This window comes from Bos indicus, chromosome 3 (assembly GCF_029378745.1).
Source record: "Bos indicus isolate NIAB-ARS_2022 breed Sahiwal x Tharparkar chromosome 3, NIAB-ARS_B.indTharparkar_mat_pri_1.0, whole genome shotgun sequence".
In the NCBI taxonomy this organism is placed as follows: Eukaryota; Metazoa; Chordata; class Mammalia; order Artiodactyla; family Bovidae; genus Bos; species Bos indicus.
In genome coordinates this window covers 55,221,063-55,242,116 of record NC_091762.1, presented here as the reverse complement: position 1 = coordinate 55,242,116, position 21,054 = coordinate 55,221,063, and the positions used below count along the sequence as shown (strand labels likewise).

The window sequence follows — 21,054 nt, the reverse complement described above, 5'->3', positions numbered from 1 at the left end:
CCCGCCAGACTTCTCTGAGTACACAGAAGGCCTCACCTTCTCCAGCAATCCCCTCCTGTAGGGCAGGGCACATACTCAGGGGAATGGAGTCTGACTGAGCCCAAACCTCAGGGCTTCTACTCTAACAACTAGGGAACAGACCCTGCCCCTGACAGGGTGGCAAAGCTGCAGAGCAACAGGAAGTCCTGTGTCACACACTGCACAGGCTTTAGATCCAACTTCAACCACAATCCCTAACAAAGAGATAGAGGCCAGCACACCAGGAGGAGAGACCTGATATCCATATCAAAACCAGCCCCTGCACCAAAAGACAGTCTACACAGGGTTGCTCCAACATGAAAATACCCCTACAGGACCACAACAGATAACCGTTTCAGTTCACAGAGACAGAGAAAGTTAAGTAAAATGAAAAGGTAGAGGAAATTCTCCCAATTAAAAGAGGAAGAGAATTCCTTAAAAGAATAAATAATGAAAAAGACAATTGTGTGTGTGTTCTCAGTCACTTAGTCACGTCTGACTCTCTGCAATCCCATGGACTGTAGCTCACCAGTGTGAGTCAGTTGCCAGTTCCTACTCCTGGAGATCTTCGCCACATGGGAATCAAACCTGTGTCTCTTCTATCTCTGGCATTGGCAGAGTCTTTATCACTGGGCCACCTGGGAAGCCTGATAGTCGGTCTACCAGACACCGAATTCAAAGAGTTAGTATAAGAATGCTAACTGAATTAAGAAAGAGAATTGGTCGAAACACAGATATTTCAACAAAGAACAATAGAACCTATAAAGAAGACCCAATCAAAAATAGATAAGTGAATTTCTGAGATAAAAAGCACTCTAGAAGCAATGAATAGCTGTCTTAAATTACAAGAAGAAATGATCTGGAAGATAGAATAAATCACCCAAACAACAAACAGAAAAAGAAAAAAGAAAAAAAAGAAAGCAACATACAAGATTAATAAAATATAAAGTGTGCCAACCTTTGTATAACAGGAGTTCTAGAAGGTGAAGAAAAACAGAAGGGGATCAAAATGTATTTTAAGGAAGTATGGCAGAAAAATTTCCAACCCTAAAGAAGGAAACAGATATCCAGGTACAGGAAGCACAGAAAATCCCCAAAAAGATGAACCTATACAGACACACAGTAAGACAGATAATTAAATGGCAAAAGCAAAAGAGAGAATCAAAAGGCAGCAAGGGAAAAAGAAAGAATCATGTACAAGGGAACACCTATAAGATTATCAACAGGTAGTTCAGTTCAGTTGCTCAGTTGTGTCCGACTCTTTGCAACCCCATGGACTATAGCACGCCAGGCTTCCCTGTCCATCACCAATTACCGGAGCTTGTTCAAACTCACGTCTATCAATAGCCAGAGGACCCAAATAAAATACAAAATCAAAGACAGGAAATCTCAATACCACAGAGATTAAAAAAAAAATCAAAAGAGAATACTATGAATGGTTATACGCCAACAAATTGGACAACTTAGAAAAAAATGGACAAATTTCTGGACCCACATGGCTTGCCAAGACTGAGTCAAAAAGAATTTAACCAGACCAATCACTAGAAGTGAAATAGAATCTGTAATAAACAAAACCCTTCATTCCCTGGTGGCTCAGTGGTAGAGAATCCACCTGTCAATGCAGGATACAAGGATTCGATCTCCGTTCTGGGAAGATCCCACATGCTGCAGAACAACTAAGTCCATGTGCCACAACTACTGAGCCTGTGCTCCAGAGCTCAGGGACTGCAACTGCTGAAGTCTGGGCGCTCTAGAGTCTATGCTCTGAAACAAGAGAAGCCACCACAACGAGAAGCCGTTGAACCACAACTAAAAAGTAGCCCCTGCTCACTGCAACGAGAGCAAAACTGCATGTAGCAATGAATACCCAGCACAGCCACAAATAAATTACATTAAAAAGGAAAAAACCTCCCCTCAAACAAGTCTAGGAACTGACGGCTTCAGTGGGAAGTTCTACCAATCAAATAAAGAAGAACTTATTCTTTTCAGAGCACTCCAAAAAAAAAAAAAAAAAAAAATGAAAGGAAGAGGGAAAACTCCCAAGTTCACTCTACATTGCCACCATTACTCTGATACCAAAACCAGACAGTCATTAACAAAACAAGAAAATTATTACAGGCCAGTATTGATGGGCAGGGAGGCCTGGTGTGCTGCAATTCATGGGGTCGAAAAGAGTCGGACACGACTGAGTAACTGATTTGATCTGATCTGATCTGATCCTTGATGAATACAGAGGCAAAAATCCTCAACACAATACTAGCAAACAGAATCCAATAATACATACAAAGGATCACACACCATGATCAAGTTGGATTTATTCCAGTGTTACATAGATAATTCAACACATACAAATCAATGTGATACATCATTTCCACAACAGGAAACACAGAAACCACATGTATTCTCAATAGCTGCAGAAAAAGCATTTGACAAAACACAACATGAATTCATGATAAACACTCTTCTTAAAGTGGGTATAAAGGGTACATATCTCAACATAATACAGGTCATTTGTGACAAACCAATGTAATATTCAACACTGAAAAGCCGAAAGCATTCCTGCTAAATTCAGGAACAAGACAAGGATGCCCAATCTCATTGCTTTTATTTAACACAGTATTGAAAGTCATTGACACAGCAGTCAGACAAGAAAAATAAAATAAAAAATTGGAAGGGAAGAGGTCAATTTGTCAATAGTTGTAGATGACATGATACTCTGTAACAGAGAACTCTAAAGTCTCCACACAAAACCTATTAGAACTAAAAAATGAATTCAGCAAAGTTGCAGCATACGAGATTAATACACAGAAATCTGTTGCTCTTTTAGTCACTAATAATGAAATATCAGAAAGCAAAAGTAAAAAAACTCCCATTAAAAACCACATCAAAAACATAAAGACCTAATAAGAAACTTACCAAGGAGGTGGAGACTTGGAATTGAAGATGATTTAATTAAATGAAAAGATATCTTGAGCTCTCGGAATGGAATACTTAATATTCTTAAAGTGGCCATAGTACCCAAAGCAATCCATAGAATTTCTATCAAAAATATACATGACATTTTTCATAGAACTATAACAAATAATCTTAAATTTACATGAGACCACAAAAGATCCAGAATTGACAACACAATCCAGAGAAAAAAGAAAAAAGCTGAAGGTATAACCCTGCTAACTTCAGACTATACTAGAAAGTGACAGTAAGCAAAACAGTGTGGTATTGATACAAAAACAGATACACAGGTTAAAGGAAGAAACTAGAGAGTCCAGAAATAACCCACTCAGCTTTGGTCAGCTAATCTACATAAAGGAGATAAGATCATACATGGAGAAAAGACAATCTCTTCAATAAGTGGTGCTGGGAAAACTGGACAGCCACATGTAAAATAATTAGATTAGAACATTCTCTCAAACCATATACAAAACAAACTCAAAATGGCTTAAAGACCTAAATCTAAGACATGATACAATAAAATACTCAGAAGAGAACATACGTAAAACAGTCTTTGACATAAGTCAGAGCAATATTTCCTTAGTCTCCCAAGGCAAAAGAAATAAAGGAAAAAATTAACAAATGGGACCTAATCAATATTAAGTTTTTGCACAGCAACGGAAACCATTAATGAAATGAAAAGACAACCTACAGAATGGGAAAAAATACTTGCAAATGATGAAACCAACAAGGAGTTAACACCCAAAATATACAACCAGCTCACACAACTCAATATCAAAAAAACAAAAACCCAATCAAAAAATGGGCAGAAGACCTGAATAGATATTTTTCCAAAGAAGATATATAGAGAGATGGCTACTAGGCACATAAAAAGATGCTCAACATCACTAGCTAACAGAAAAATGTAAAACAAAAGCACAATGAGCTATCAACTAATAGTGATCAGAAGGGCTATTATCAAAAAAGTCTATAAATAATAAATGTGTAGAAAAAGGAAGCTTTGTACCCTTTGGTAGAAATGTAAATAGCTATAGCCAGTAAGGAAAACAGTATGGAGGTTCCTTAAAAAATTAAAAATAAAACTACTGTATGATCCAGCAATTCTACTCCTGGGTGTATACCTGGGGGGCGGGGTGGGGGGGTGGGGTGGGCGGAAACACCTCTAATTCAAAAGGATGCATGCTCCTCAATGTTCATAGTATCACTCTTTATAACAGCCAAGCCATGGATGGCAACCAAGCACCATCAACAGATGACTGGCTTAAGAAGATGTGGTACATATACAAAGGAATATAACTCTCTATAAAAAATAATGAAATACCAACATTTGCAGCAATGTGGATGGACCTAAAGAATATTATGCTTAGTAAAGTAAATCAGACAGAGAAAAACAAATACTATATGATAGCACTTATATGTGGAATCTAAAAACTAATTAATCTAAAAACAAACTTGTGGTTATCAAAGTGGGTGGGGTGAAATGAGGAGTGTGTGATTAACAGACAGAAACCACTATACAGAAAATAGATAAGCAAAAAGGATTTGCTGTATAGCACAGGGAATTATACCCAATATCCTATTATAATCTATAATGGAATAAAACCTGTTTAAAAAAAAAAACTGAATCACTATGCTGTATACCTGAAACTAACACAATATTGTAAATCAACTATATTTCAATTGAAAAAAAAAATAGAGATAATGAATAAAATGCCCTGCACTATGCCTGACAAGGCTATGGTTTTTTCAGTGGTCATGTATGGATGTGAGAGTTGGATTATAAAGAAAGCTGAGTGGTGAAGAATTGAAGCTTTTGAACTGTGGTGTTGGGGAAGACTCTTGAGAGTCCCTTGGACTGCAAGGAGATCCACCCAGTCCATCCTAAAGGGGATCAGTCCTGGGTGTTCATTGGAAGGACTGATGTTGAAGCTGAAACTCTAATACTTTGGCCACCTGATGCGAAGAACTGACTCACTGGAAAAGACCCTGATGCTGGGAAAGATTGAAGGCGGGAGGAGAAGGGGACAACAGAGGATGAGATGGTTGGATGGCATCACTGACTCAAGAGTTTGGGTAAACTCCGGGAATTGGTGATGGACAGGGAAGCCTGGCGTGCTGCAGTCCATGGGGTCGCAAAGAGTCGGACATGACTGAGTGACTGAACTGATGCCTGACACAGACAGAGAAACAGCTATCTAGTGAAAGTCAGTTCTAGCTAATGACAAGAGATCATTTCAGCTTATATAACACAAATACTCATTTTAATAAAATAATTACAAAATAGCCATGAAAAATTGTCCTTTTCAAACACTGCAGAATATGTGCAATTTTATTTCTATAAGTGATTAAGCAATACCTACAGCAGAAGTAGAGAGTCCAAGGATTTTTGAAGCCCAAACTGTCTTCAGGAATTTAGGTCTACAGCTAAGGGTGCAGAGTCTCTCCCAGGCCAAAAACATGCTACAGAATAAAAGACAAAAATTTAAAGGGAGTAAACGTATACTTATACCACTATTAAACACAGCTACCTGACAGACCACAACCTTGTATAAAACAGAAATTAACTTTTTCTATAGCTGAGTTTTCTTTCTATGATATAATCTCTTATCACGAGAAATGTTCTAATTATTCCAACAGAATTCTTCCTTATACAAATTTATACATGTGTCATTTTAAACTAGATCTGTAAGGATATGATGAATTTAAAAAATAATTTAAATTATTTTTTACCCTACTTTACTCTAGGGCATTAAACTACAGGAAGTAAAAGTTCCATTTCTAGTAGCCATAAAATCCAGAACGTTTCAATCTAAGAACTACTGAAACTCAGAATTATCTGGAGAAGTCACTAGTAAAAGCACAATTCATAACAGTAAATTAACGTTGTTAAAAGCAGGTTATTTAGAAAGCTGTTTGAAAAGGACTATAGTAGATCCTTGAGAAATAAAAAGATTATATGAATGAATCTTTCCTTATTTATTCAGATGGTACTTCCCTCAACAATTATATAATTGGCAAGCCCCATTAAGAGATTCCAGCTATGACTAGCAGGCATGCATTCTGAATTACTTCTCTACCTGATTCTGAATTATTTCTCTACCTATAAGGAAATTATTATCACTATGGGTCAATAGAAGGAGATCAAAGCAAAACGGACTTCTCTTATCATACTGCCACGTACAAGTGAAAGAATTCAGGGCAGTAGAAACTTCCCATAAGGTTTTACTCCAACAATATTCTATCAGTGGAGGGCATTTCCTTTATATCTAATAATCAAGCTTAAAAAAAAAAAAAAGACATACTTTATGGATTCAAACCGACTACTGAAACTAATTATGAATCTCCTTAATTTACCAAAATTTGAAGGCTACAGAAAGCTTTAGATGTGAAAAATAACATATTTGATGTTTCTAAAAAAGTAAAATAGAAAATCCTGACCTTGTCAACAAAATCTCAGCTTAAATGACAGCCTCTCAGTCATTCTACATCACATGAGCCTAGGTTAACTCTGCAAAGCACTTTGGCTGACAACTCACTCATTTGGTAATTTAATGTAAGTGCCGTGAGTAGGGGCCTGGTGTGTTTAGTTCACTTCTCTGGTATACAGGAGGCATATTATAAATAAATGTGTCAAGTGAATGAATACATAAAATCACCTTATAAATTAATGATTTAAGTGAACTATTTATAATGAGTCCTTTTATGAAATAGTGATTCCTTTGTAAATAACGACTTCTTATGTTTCTTTCAAGTCAAAAAAGAAATAAAAGTGAAGTCGCTCAGTCATGTCTGACTCTTTAGGACTCCATGGACTGTAGCCTACCAGGCTTCTCCATCCATGGGATTTTCCAGGCAAGAGTGGGTTGCCATTTCCTTTTCCGGGGAATTTTGCCAACCCAGGGATCGAACCCGGGTCTCCCACACTGTAGGCAGATGGTTTACCATTTGAGCCACCAGGGAAGTCTCTTTCAAGTCAAAGTTTTCTTACATCAAGAAATGCCTGGGGAGAGAGACATTCTTAGAGAGTTAAAGCTGAGAGAATTCTGTACAAACAGACCTAGTTAAAATAATTCTTATCTTCCTTTAAATCTCCCCATATTTTTTGGTTACTTTTCCACAATGGTCTCTCTTTGTTCAACCTGCCTTAAAACCATTTGGTTTTGTCACTTCTTTGGGTCTTCATTTTCTCACAAAAGCGTCTGTGTCACACAGAACTTAAACTAAATGTGTGCTTTTCTCCTGTTAATCTGTCTTATGTCAGTTTAATTCTCGGCCTCAGCCAAAAGCCATTAAGAGAACAGGCAATATTTCTCTCCCATAGTACAAAATGATTATTTTAATTTTTCCAACATTCCTCTAACAGATAACCCTCTGTAGTCTAAGCAAATAACCATGTTTTCTATCAGAGAGAAAACAGAAGCCATCAGATGGGAATTTTTCAACTTGCCCACATCTAAAAAAACTAAACTGAAAAATTCCCTTTTTTTCTTCCTATTATAATAAAGTGATCCTGCTACAAAAGAACAGTCTCTCCTCCCATGACTTGGATGCTATTTCTCTCCCTTGCTCAACTGACTATTACCATTCTCTTCTATATATTCATCTCTCCTAGTTAAAAAGATGTAATTTTATTGACTGTCCCTTTTCCCGAATCTGTACTTCTTAGCCCAGGGCAATCTAACCTTTGTACTGATTACTCCACAGAGGCAGCTCTGGCCTAAGTCAATTTTGACCTTCATATTGTTAAATTCAGTGGACATTGTGAAATTCTTACTTTTCTTGAGTTCTCTGCAGCTTTATATCTGCTGGTTAAGCCCTATCTCCTTCCAGAAACACCCTGTTCCCTTGGCTTTTGACACACTACAATCTCTTTTTCCTCCCACGTCGAATGACGAAATTCCTCAGTGCCCAGATACAGGCTCGATTTTCTTCTCACTCATTACTCTCACTAGGTAATTTCGTTGTAGAAGGAATCGTGGGAGCATCAATGAAAAATTGGCTCCAAAGAAATCTAAGCAGGCTAATAGACACATATTCAGAATCTCTTAAGACTTATTATTTCTTTCGTACTTTAAACAAACACTTTTTGAGCAACACTTTAAAGCAATTAACCTTCCCTATACATATTCACTAATAAAAACACCTGAGATATCACTGAAAAGTTGGAAAAAATAAAAATAAAAAATTAAACGCCATATGGCTTTTATTTTTAAACATTTCACTTTTTTTCTCATTTATACTTAAAAACGATGCTCTGTGAAGAAAATCAGGAAATTGTGAATCAGTGTCATCTAGTAAATGTGAGTATGGCATATTATACATAAGATAAATTCCACTGTAATGTAGGCATGATCAATAGAAAATTCAATTATTTATTATCTTTGGTGTAGACTGCTTAAAATGAAGATACTGAAGGTATGTGTGGTGCATCTGGAAGTGACCTGAAGTTGAGAAGGCTGATGAATTGCTACAGAATCCAGAGCCAAAAGGTGAGTATGCTAAGTCACTTCAGTCGTGTCCAACTCTGTGGGACCCCATAAACGGCAGCCCACCAGGCTCCCTGTCCCTGGGATTCTCCAGGCAAGAACACTGGAGTGGATTGCCATTTCCTTCTCCAGTGCATGAAAGTGAAAAGTGAAAGCGAAGTCTCTCAGTCGTGTCCGACTCCTAGCGACCCCATGGACTGCAGCCTACCAGGCTCCTCCGTCCATGGGATTTTCCAGGCAAGAGTACTGGAGTGGGGTGCCACTGCCTTCTCCAAAAGGTGAGTAAAGCAATCCAAATGAATGGTAAAAAGTTTGAAGCTCTGGGCTTAAAATCCAAATGATGAATTTGTAACCACTTTATATACTGGGGAGGAGAGATAGGAAGAGATGCAGTGAATTTCACAAGTCCAGAAAGTTCAGGTTAACTGCAAGCTCAAGGAAGATTAATGTATGCCTGCCAAAAGAGCTAGTGCTAATTAATGTACAAAACAGGTTAAGAGTCTGATCAAAAGTTTATTTCCACTTCTTGCTCTGCATGTTAGTTCACTTCTAGAATGTTTCTAAGGCTTACTGATACAACAGAAGGAAAGTAGGAGGTGAGTGAATAAGGTACTGGCCGGGAAAGTACAGTGGGAATAATGAACCTCAAAGCCTGAACCAAGAATGGAAAAATCAGCCATACAGAGCCGGTATAAGACAGGAGACATGAGCCTGAAATTGTTGAAAAGCTGTTTTGTGAAAACGGAATTCTAGTAATTATAAACTTCTGCAGAGGGCAGTAATATGGTGCTTGATTTAAGTTGGCAGGAGTTCGGTTTTAGGCCCACGTGAGTTAAAACTTAGTAACGGTGGGTGCGCAGCCAGGTGTGGAAGGAGCCTGCTGCCCGGCTCACGTAGAGGTGGAGGAGACGAGCGCCGGCAAGACCGTACTAGGCGCGGGGCTCCAAAAGCACCAGATTGGACCGTTTTCCTTTTATCTAAAAACCATGGGTTCCACTAGAGTCATATGTTGTAAGTTAGCAGCCTGTTTCCTTTTTTATTGAGAATCTCGGTTACGGATCAACTGGAGTTGGTATCAGCTTCCTACACCGTTTACAAAACATCCACATTGCAAAATCAAGCGCAAAAAAGGGCAGACGAGGACCGGGGTCCCGGGGTCCCGGGGTCCCACTTTAGAAGGACAGCACTTCGGTGCCATTCCCTCTCCGTAGCGAACTCCTAACTCCAGTGCTGACCTTTGCAACGAGGCCAGCAGTCCACCGAAGCCGGGAGTCAAGAGGCCCAACTCCGAGCTCCCGCCCCAGTTCGGGAAGGCAAGTCCGAATCCTGAAGGAAATCCAACCCCTGCTCTTCCTCCAACCTCGCCAGTCGCGCGGCCCGGCAGCGCACCCTAACCGGCCTCCCGCCTCATCTCGCTCCCCGTGGCTCTGAGCCAAAACGGCAACCATCACCCCCGAAATACTCTTCTAGCGCCCCACTGACCTTTCTCGCGCGAACACTTCGCTTTCCGGAGCTCAAGTCCCGCGAGGGCTCGAGAGCCTGATGGGGCGGGATTCGGGCTTAGGGGCGGAGCCTGAACGGAGATTGTCTGGAGTCGCGGACTGGAAGCAATTGTGTAGGGGCGGGGGTGAAGTGGGCGGCGAAAGGTCAGGGGAGAGTAAGCCCGCAGGATGGAGCTTCGCTGCGATGTGATCAGGATTGTCTAGATGAGGGGAAGGCTGTAGTTAGAATGGTATTAGAAGGTGCCAGAGAAGGCAAGGCTAAAGAGAGTGTGCAAAAGGGTTTGTACGTGTATTTATCACCTGTGGGGGTGGGGGTGGGGTGGAGGGTTGAACAAAAAAGCACAAAGGAACTTCACCTTCCTGAACAGTAAAACGAGTTCGATTAGAGAATTGAAAATGTAATGTGATATGAAACTGAAAAGGAAAGTGACACAACGGTGAAGGAGAAAAATCGGCTAAAAGAAAAAGGAACACCATGAATTACTCATCTATTGAGGGCGGTGTTTAGTGAAAGGAGAGGTTCTGGTAAGAATTGAGTTTCATAACTAGATTTTTCTTCCTTTCCTAATTTAAGAAAACGAGTGGATACAAGGAGTGGGAAGGGCTGCTGCTGCTGCTAAGTCGCTTCAGTCGTGTTCGACTCTGTGCTACCCCAGAGACGGCAGCCCACCAGGCTCCCCCGTTCCTGGGATTCTCCAGGCAAGAACGCTGGAGTGGGTTGCCATTTCCTTCTCCAATGGATAAAAGTGAAAGTGAAGTCTCTCAGTTGTGTCCGACTCTTGGCGACCCCATGGACTGCAGCCCACCAGGCTCCTCCGTCCATGGGATTCTCCAGGCAAGAGTACTGGAGTGGCTTGCCATTGCCTTCTCCAGTGGGAAAGGCAGTAGTTTGTTATTCAACTACAGAGGAGAGAACAAAGATAATCTTTGGTTGAGGGAATCTACTCTGCAACTAGGTACCAGGAGACTCTGAAGTTGATTAGGTGGGTGGAGAAATTACTGTGTATAGTAGGGAATCTACCCCAAACTGTGAGCTACTGTGAGGCACATTGGTTTGTCAGTACTCTCCACCAAGAGGCCACAAGGAACACACCTGTAGTTAAAAGGTTGGGTTTATTACTCCTTGCATAGAGGGAGAGCTTACATCTTGGGCAACTGTGGGTTGTTTCAATAACAAACTGGTAGATGAGACCTAGAGGATTTGGGCTTATACTGAGTGATTTGGGGGGAGGGTCCAAGGAAATGGAGATTTATGCTGTTTTGGGTGCTGTCAGGAAGTGGGCATAATCATTAGATTGGGTATCATACCTCATGTAGAAGAAGGGAGGAAAATTTCAAAGCTAATTTCATAATTGATAAAAAGCAGTGTTTTTGCTAGTCAGGAGAGGAGGAGGTTTGCTGTTTTGGTAGTTGGCAGTGACCTTGTTTTATCTGAGTTTAGGCGCAATTATTGCTTGAGCTTGTCTGTTGTGTCACTTTGTCGTAATTGGAGAGTGGCTGTCTGATGTTAGTATTCTGTCAGATTGCTATATTTTACCGGGAAACATCTGGGCTAGTTCCTAACAACACTGAAACCTTAAGGGTAAGTTTCAGTTCAGTCCCTTATAACAGGTACTGGTTTTTTGTTTTTCTCAGATTTAACAAATACATGAATTGACAGCATAGATGCCGAGCCTTCTGGCGGTAATGGGGCACAGAAAGTGTCTCAGACCTTAAAGAGGAAGAAACAGACAATAATCAAATAAATACATACATTGACTTCAGATGGTGATAAGTGCTCTGAAAGAAACAATGAGGGTTGGATACTGCAGATAGTTTAAATATGATAGTCAGGAAGTCTTTTTTGAGAAGGTAACATTTGAACCAGAACTGAATGATAAAGAGGCAGCCTTGCCAAAAGTAATTCTGGAAAGGAAAATAGCAGTTGAAAAGGCTCTGATATATGAGTAAACTTAGCAAGTGAGGAGAGAGGCCAGTATGTCTAAAACACAGTAATCCAGGGGAAAGTCCTTCCAGATTAGGATGGAGAGGAAGACAGGGACCAGATCATGCAGATGAAGACCACAGAAAGTTTTGACTTTATATTGACGTAGCCATTGGAAAACCTTAAGCAGAGGGATAAAGTAATCTTAGTCACATTTAAAATAAACACTCCAGTTCCTTTGGAGAAGAGACTTGTCGTTGGGCCCAGAGCAGAAGCAGAAAGATCTGTGGAGGTTGTTAGAGGGAGAGATGATATTTTCTGGGCTCAAGTGGTGGCAAAGGAGGGAAAGAGCGCTAAGGGTCACGATGTTTGTTCTGCTGACATCTACTTACTCCTCTATGTCAGCTCTACCCTCCACAGTCACCTGTGGCCCTAACCGTCCAGGAGCAAGCGATGAGAATGAAGACAGAACACGAAATCTGGTGCAATGGATCAGGGGACATGCAGCCTCTATTGGACTGAGGTGCAGAGTCCACTCTGAGTCCAGCTTTTATTCCTAATTGCAGACTGCAAGACTTTTTTTTTAATCTTATCTTTCCCAAGACACTACACTGACATAGTCCAGATCTCTTTGTTTTTACCCCAGGCCGTTCCCTTTTGGGCTAGTCTCGGAAACAATCAGCAAGAGGGTAGGCAGCGTTCATGCCTGATGCCGACCCAGTGTTCCAAGGTCTATGCTTTCATGATCCCAGTCATACTCCCTTTTGGGTCTGGCCTTGGGGTTTGTAACAAGGAGATTATTCTTAAGAAAAACATGAAAGATAATCATTAACATAGTTTCTTAATATATGCTGTTTTTCCAGGTGCTAATTCTGTGGAATTTCCCAAGGATGTGAAAGTACACTATTAGGAATTCCCACTACAGTCACCTCTGCCTAGTTTCTCCTGACCTGGATCTTCTCTGTTTACACTCTTCAGAGTATAAACTGCCAATCTCTTGCTGAAGTGAAGGAGAACCGGTTATTGGGGGTGAATGAACTTGCTGTGGGGATCTGGGGATCTAGTTCTTTGTTAGAAAGGACTTTAAATGACCCTCCTGTGTTTAATCCTGAATCTTTGGAGAGTTCTGCGGGGGGTAAGTGTAGTTGCTTTCTTGACTTTCTTTGTGACTGCTCTGGGATTCAGGTTTTTAATCTGCTCTAAATGTCTACCTGCCTATTTGCTTTCTAACATCTTTAGTCTTGCTGTCATGTCACTGTATTCCCCTGTTTTGGCTCTTACAGGGTTATGGCTTAACAGAACTGCCTCATTGTTATTTCCGTGGGGTTTAAGTAGAGAGATCTCTAGTCTTTCCCATTCTATTGTTTTCCTCTATTTCTTTGCATTGATCACTTAAGGAAGGCTTTCTTATCTCTCCTTGCTATTCTTTGGAATTCTGCATTGAGATAGATATAGCTTTCCTTTTCTCCTTTGCCTTTCACTTTTCTTTTCTCAACTCTTTGTAAGGCCTCCTCAGACAACCATTTTGCCTTTTTGCATTTCTTCTTCTTGGGGATAGTTTTGATCACTGCCTCCTGTACAATGTTATGAATCTCCATCCATAGTTCTTTAGGCAGTCCATCAGATCTAATCTCTTGAAAATTTTGTCACTTCCACTGTATAGTCGTAAGGGATTTGATTTAGGTCATACCTGAATGGTCTAGTGGTTTTCCCTACTTTCTTCAGTTTAAGTCTGAATTTGGAAATAAGGAGTTCATGATCTGAGCTACAGTGAGCTCCCGGTCTTGTTTTTGCTGACTATATAGAGCTTCTCCATCTTTGGCTGCAAAGGGTATAATCAATCTGATTACGGTATTGACCATCTGGTGATGTCCATGTGTAGAATCGTCTCTTGTGTTGTTGAAAGAGGGTGTTTGCTATGACCAGTGCATTCTCTTGGCAAAATTCTGTTTGCCTTTGCCCTGCTTCATTTTGTACTCCAAGGCCAAACTTGCCTGTTACTCCAGCTATCTCTTGACTTCCTACTTTTGCATCCCAGTCTTCTATGATGAAAAGGAGATCTTTTGTGTGTGTGTTTGTGTTAGTTCTAGAAGGTCTTATACGTCTTCATAGAACCATTCAACTTCAGCTTCTTCAGCATTACTGGTCGGGGCACAGACTTGGATTACTGTGATGTTGAATGGTTTGCCTTGGAAAGGAAAAGAGATCATTCTGTTGTTTTTGAGATTGCATCCAAATACTGCATTTAGGACTCTTTTGTTGACTATGAGGGCTACTCCATTTCTTCTAAGGGATTCTTGCACACAGTAGTAGATATAATGGTCATCTGAGTTAAATTCACCCATTCCAGTCCATTTTAGTTCACTGATTCCTGAAATGTCTATGTTCACTCTTGCCATCTCCTGCTTGACCACTTCCAATTTACCTTGATTCATGGACCTAACATTCCAGGTTCCTATGCAATATTGTTCTTTATAGCATAGGACGTTACTGCCATCACCAGTCACATCCACAACTGGGTGTTGTTTTTGCTTTGACTCAGGCTCTTCTTTCTTTCTGGGGCTATTTCTTCATTCTTCTCTAGTAGCATATTGGGCTATGAGGATTTCATCTTTCAATGTCTTATCTTTTTGCCTTTTCATACTGTTCATAAGATTATCAAGGCAAGAGTGCTGAAGTGGTTTGCCATTCCCTTTTCCAGGAACCATATTTTGTCAGAACTTTCCACCATGACCTGTCCATTTTGGGTGGCCTTACATGGCATGGCTCATAGTTTCATTGAGTTAGACAAGGCTGTGATCCAAGTGATCAGTTTGGTTTGTTTTCTATAATTGTAGTTTCCATTCTTTCTGCCCTCTGATGGGTAAGGATATGAGGCTTGTGGAAACTTGCAAAGATAGGTACAATAAAGGACAGAAATGTTATGGACCTAACAGATATTAAGATATTATCTTAATATATAATATATCTGTTATATATAATAGATATCTTAATATCTATCTTAAGATGTTAAGATAGAAGATATTAAGAAGAGATAGCAAAAATACACAGAAGAACTATGCAAAAAAGATCTTCGTGACCAGATAACCACGATGGTGTGATCACTCACCTGGAGCCAAATATTCTGGAGTGCAAAGTCAAGTGGGCCTTAGGAACCATCACTATGAACAAAGCTAGTGGAGGTGATGGAATTCTAGTTGAGCGATTTCAAATCCTAAAAGACGATGCTGTGAAAGTGTTGCAATCAATATGCCAGCAAATTTGGAAAACTTGAGCAGTGGCCACAGGACTGGAAAAGGTCAGTTTTCATTCCAAGGCCAAAGAATGTTCAAACTACCATACAGTTGCACTCATCTCACACGCTAGTAAAGTAATGCTCAAAATTCTCCAAGCCAGGCTTTAACAGTAGGTGAACCATGAGCTTCCAGATGTTCAAGCTGGCTTTAGAAAGGCAGAGGAACCAGAGATCAAATTGCCAACATCCATTGGATCATAGAAAAAGCAAGCAAACTCCAGAAAAACATCTACTTCTGCTTCATTGATTATGCCAAAGCCTTTGACTGTGTGGATCTCAACAAACTGTGGAAAATTCTTCAAGAGATGGGAATAACAGACCACCTGACCTGCCTCCTGAGAAATCTGTACGCAGATCAAGAAGCAACAGTTAGAACCAGACACAGAGCAAGGGACTGGTTCCAAATTGGGAAAGGAGTATGTCAAGGTTGTATGTCATCACCTTGCTTATTTAACTTATATGCAGAGTACATCATGTGAAATGCTGGGCTGGATGAAGCACAAGCTGGAATGAAAACTGCTGGGAGAAATATCAATAACCTCGGATATGCAGATGACACCATCTTTATGGCAGAGAGTGAAGAGGAACTAAAGAGCCTCTTGATGAAAGTGAAAGAGGAGAGTGAAAAAGCTGGTTTAGAACTCAGCCTTCAAAAAACTAAGACCATGGGATCCAATCCCATCACTTCATGACAAATAGATGGGGAAACAATGGAAACAGTGAGAGACTTTATTTTTTTGGTCTCTAAAATCACTGCAGATGGTAACTGTAACTATGAAATTAAAAGACTCTTGCTCCTTAAAGGAAAGGCTATGACAAACCTAGATAGCACATTAAAGAACAGAGACTTTACTTTACAGACAAAGGTCCGTCTAGTCAAAGCTATAGTTTTTCTAGTAGTCATGTATGGATATGAGAGTTGGACCATAAAGAAGGCTGAGCACCGAAGAATTGATGCTTTTGAACTGTGGTGTTGGAGGAGACTCTTGAGAATTCCTTGGACTGCGAGGAGATCCAACCAGTCCATCCTAAAGGAAATCAGTCCTGAATATTCATTGGAAGGACTGATCCTGAAGCTTAACTCCAATACTTTGGCCACCTGATATGAAGAACTGACTCATTTGAAAAGACCCTGATGCTGGGAAAGATTGAAGGCAGGAAGAGAAGGGGACAACATTGGATGAGATGGATGGATGGCATCACCAACTTGATGGACATGAGTTTGAGTATGTTCCAGGAGATGGTGAAAGACAGGGAAGCCTGGCATGCTGCAGTCCATGGGGTCACAAAGAGTCAGACAGGACTGAGTGACTGAAGTGACTAAGTAGAGAGAGGGAGCATAAGTATGTTTGACTTGTTGTTACTGGTTTTTGTGCAGGTTCATTAAGTGATTGAAAGACCAAATGCTGGGCATTCAAATATTTGTGATATGTTAAGCAGTATATGGAGAAGGCAATGGCACCCTACTCCAGTACTCTTGCCTGGAATATCCCATGGATGGAGGAGCCTGGTGGGCTACAGTCCATGGAGTTGCTAAGAGTCGGACACGACTGAGCGACTTCACTTTCACTTTTCACTTTCATGCACTGGAGAAGGAAATGGCAACCCACTCCAGTGTTCTTGCCTGGAGACTCCCAGGGACCGGGGAGCCTGGTGGGCCGCCGTCTATGGGGTCGCACAGAGTCGGACACGACTGAAGCAATGCAGCAGCAGCAGCAGCAGCAGCAGCAGCAGCAAGCCGTGTATTATTCTTTGTAGTCATGTTGCCTTTTGAAAGAGCTATATAAGTTACTCCTTTGAACTAGAAAGGAGTCACTTATAGCTAATGAGTATACTTATATCTTATGCTCATTTGTTTTCTGAATAAAAAGGCAGTATCTCCCAAGGGCTTCCCTTGTGGCTCAGCTGGTAAAAAATCCACCTACAGTGCAGGAGACCTGGGTTCTATCCCTATTTTGGGAAGATTCCCTGGAGAAGGGAAAGGCTACCCATTCCAGTATTCTTGTCTGGAGAATTCCATGAACTGTATAATCCATGGGGTCACAAAGAGTTGGATACGACTGAACGACATTCACTTCATGTTATTTCATCTCCTTTGTGGAGATAAAGCCTTTTCCATTGCCTCCTGCTGCAGCTGCTGCTGCTAAGTCGCTTCAGTTGTGTCCGACTCTGTGCTGTCCCATGCACTGCAGCCTACCAGGCTTCTCCGTCCATGGGATTCTCCAGGCAAGAACACTGGAGTGAATTGCCATTTCCTTCTCCAATGCATGAAAGTGAAAAGTGAAAATGAAGTCTCTCGGTCGTGTCCAACTCTTAGCGACCCCATGGACTGCAGCCTACCAGGCTTCTCCATCCATGGGATTTTCCGGGCAACAGTACTGGAGTGGGGTGCCATTGCCTTCTCCTTCCATTGCCTCATAGAGAAGACTAAAAATATTCTGAGATACAGCAGAGAGAAGGCAATATAGCCTGCTTGGCAAGCCAAACTGTGTGTATCAGATCTCAACTGTGCAGTTTTCTAGCTGTATAACCTTGGACGAGTTACTTCATATCTCTATGCTTCAGTTTCCTTATCTGTAGGATGTAGATTATAGAATCTTTACTTATAGTGCTATTTTGAGGATTGAATGACTCCATAGACCTAAAAAAAAAAAAAAAAAAAAGCTTAGAACTGTCATTTCTTCCTAAGTTCTGTACAATTGTTCCTTAAGATAAAAGGAAAGAGAGTCTTTAGGATGGGGCTGCTAGTTATGCCCAAATATTTAGTGTTCTTTTCTTCTGTAGCAGTACTACTCCCAAATTTCAGCAGAGTATTTGGATGCTTGCTTAAAGACTGCATTCCCAGTCTCTGTTGTAGCTGATGGGCCATAGGATATAAGTGGAAGCTGTCTGTGCTGTTTCTAGGAAATGCCTTGAGCACCCCTATTGATCTCTAGGTTAGTGGTTTCTCTGACAGTTTGAGTGCAGAAATGTTGGCTATTTGAACCCCCAGGTGGAATCTTCAAGTTGAAGATTGTAGAAAAATGGGTGGGAGAGAAGGAGCCTGAGCTTTAATATCATGAAGCCACCATTCTAGCTCTGGGCCTCTTATATTGACGTAAGAGAGAATTCAACCTCAATTTTGTTGAACTCCTTCATATAGGTTTCCTGATATGCAGTCATAGTACTGCTGTGATGGTTTATTGACCCCTCTTGTTTGCTGACCAAAGGCACTTCACTTTACATGGACCTTCCAGATGACCATAGAGTAACAGAGGGGAGAACAAAGTGAAAGATATTAGCAATGCCTTATAATCTGGAAATGCTTCTCAAGTGGCATTTGTCCCTTGTAGGTACTAGGGGTCAGGCAGGCAGAACTAACTTCTTCCTTTACTCATAATCCTAGAGCACTACTAGGAAGGACCTTATCCAGGAGAAAATGACAACTGAGTCTAAGTTTGCAAGTGTCTAGAACCTTTCCCATCTTACATTCCTCCTGCTATAAAGAGTTATGTTCTTGAAAGTTGCTGAGAGTAAATCTTAAGCATTTTCAACATACACACACACACACACACACAAGAATTAACTATGTTAACTATGTGAGGGAGATGTATGTGTTAATTATCTTGGTCTCCTTAATCATTCTACAGTGTGTATGTATATGGAATCACCATGTTGTCTGCTTTAAATGTATACAACTATGTCAAAAAAGAGTTACGTTTAGTTTTCAGTCGCATGCAGCTATTTATTAAATGGATTTCTTAAAAAAAATAAAATTAAATAAATGGATTTCTTTGTGTGTGCATGTATATTATTACAGTAAATTAGTGTTTTTTTGGCCAAATTATGATAGCTGTACAAACATTAGCTTAAACATTTCAAAAATTATAGTAGAAAGATTGGCCAGCAAAACTATGTATCTATTTTTTATATTTGTTTTTCTACCTGTGTACCTTCTCAAATACACATTTGGCAGCATTTATAGCAATTTGGACTGATGCTAAAGCTGAAACTCCAATACTCTGCCCACCTCATGTGAAGAGTTGACTCACTGGAAAAGACCCTGATGTTGGGAGGGATTGGGGGTAGGAGGAGAAGGGGACGACAGAGGATGAGATGGCTGGATGGCATCACCGACTCGATGGACATGAGTTTGAGTAAACTCCGGGAGTTGGTGATGGACAGGGAGGCCTGGTGTGCTGCGGTTCATGGGGTCGCAAAGAGTCGCACACGACTGAGCAACTGAACTGAACTGAATAGCAATTCAATTATTAACATGGTTACTGAGGATGAGAAAGTCTTCACATTTGTGGACAATTTTTAAAAAGCAAAAATGAATTGTGACTTTACAAATCAGTTGGGTAATAAAAATTCATTCAGGGTTTCCGTGGTGGTCCAGTGGTTAAGAATCTGCCTGCCAATGCAGAGGACACAGGTTTGATCCCTGGTTGGGGAAGATTGCACATGCCACAGGGCATCTAAGCCTGTGTAACGCAACTGCTGAGCCTAAATGCCAAAACTACTGAAGCCCGTGCTCCTGGAGCCTGTGCTCTGCAACAACAGAAGCCACTGCAACAAGAAGACTGCACACCACAGCTAGAGAAAGCCTGTGCACAGCAATTAAGACCCAGCACAGGCAGAAATAAATATTTTTTAAAAAATTCATTCAAAACATGGGGACCATGTGTAAGGTATAACAATAAAAATTGTGCTGGTAGAGACATTATGCCCTTCAAGACATGGGTTAGGTGTGTGGCTTCTGGCTAACGGTATTAGAAAATGCTGCTACACAAGTATCACTGTGTTAGACCCTGGTAGAAATTGCTTTTCTCAGCATGGTGTTTTTCTTCCTTTCTCAGTCTGACTTTGCCTCTGGAATTCCTGGATCACACTGGAGCTTTTCAGCCTTCAGAGGCTCTTAAGGGCTCTTGGCAGGTTCTCAGCTCCTGTCCTTTTCCCCTCAATTTATCCTGGTGTGCAGTGTCCTTTTGGCAATGCTGCTGGTCCAAAGTCAGTACTTCATGCTTTATGCCAGGTAGTTCCCCAGAGCGATGGCAGACATAAACTGACACCTAGTTCTCTAGGTCTCTAAAGAAGGGATAATGAAGAAATCCTTTGTGGAGAGAAAGAAGGAGAAGATTCACTCCTAAATCGTACAAGGATACAAATGGCTATCAAAGTCTGGAAACATTCCATATGATGCTAAATAATCAAATGGTAAACTTTCAGGGAAAAACATCAGAAATGCAGTTGGGATGATAAATGCTGTGTATAAAATATTCGTTCATGTGTTTAAAAATTCTTATTGTATGGGAGGGTTTACTATGTATTTGACAGCCTTCTAGATCCTGATGATTCCATAATAAACAAAATAGAGAAAGTTTCTGCCCACCTGGAGCTTATATTTTACTGAGGGAGTTAGGCAATAAATATGTACAAAATTAAGAGGTTTCAGGAGTGATAAAATATGAAGAAGAAAATTTAAAATACTGGCCACTAGATGGGGCTCGTTGCCTTTTTCATTTCTTTCACCAATTGCCTCAAAAAGATAGAGAAGCTGAGTGCATGACACACTGTGTTATGTTTTGGGGCCCTGTGATAGACCCTTTGTTTCCAAAGTTTGTTTCTCTTTCTATTTCTCCCTCCCAATTTTAATTTTTTCCTACTAGTTGATTGATAAGGGGAAACCTAGTTAAGACATAGTATGGCATCATCTGAGATATCTTGGTGTAGGTGGTTAGATCAACTCATTCCAAATCATAGAAATGCCCTCCCCTCAATTTCCTGGGTATTTAATTTCCCGTATTTATTTGTTTAATACCTGTGTTCACCATTAGACTGTTAGCTCCTTAAGAGAGAAACTTCAACTGTGTTTTGCAGTCCTTGGCAGTGTACCTG

At 40.6% G+C, this 21,054-nt stretch overlaps 1 protein-coding gene and 1 long non-coding RNA gene across 7 annotated transcripts in view; one reads left to right on the top strand and one right to left on the bottom strand.

Moving 5' to 3' along the window:
- Positions 1–10,114, bottom strand: part of KYAT3 (kynurenine aminotransferase 3) — a 60,162-nt gene extending 50,048 nt beyond the window's left edge. Inside the window, exons 1-2 of one of the 6 annotated variants that reach the window (XR_011564111.1) lie at positions 9,939–10,108; positions 5,331–5,430 (exon numbers count right to left, since the gene is read on the bottom strand). Coding sequence is in view for 2 of the 6 variants with exons in the window: in XM_070780122.1 (XP_070636223.1) it covers positions 5,331–5,429 (99 nt within the window). In the remaining 4 variants the exon portion in view is untranslated. Of the gene's footprint in view, positions 1–5,330; positions 5,431–9,938 lie in introns of those variants that run through there. The other 5 variants (XM_070780122.1, XM_019957139.2, XM_070780141.1 and 2 more) reach the window with 5 other exon arrangements.
- Positions 10,115–10,153: 39 nt separating this feature from the next.
- Positions 10,154–21,054, top strand: part of LOC139179763 (uncharacterized) — a 48,952-nt gene continuing 38,051 nt past the window's right edge. The window contains exon 1 of the long non-coding RNA XR_011564120.1: positions 10,154–10,483. This is a non-coding gene — a long non-coding RNA (uncharacterized lncRNA). The remainder of the gene's footprint in view (positions 10,484–21,054) is intronic.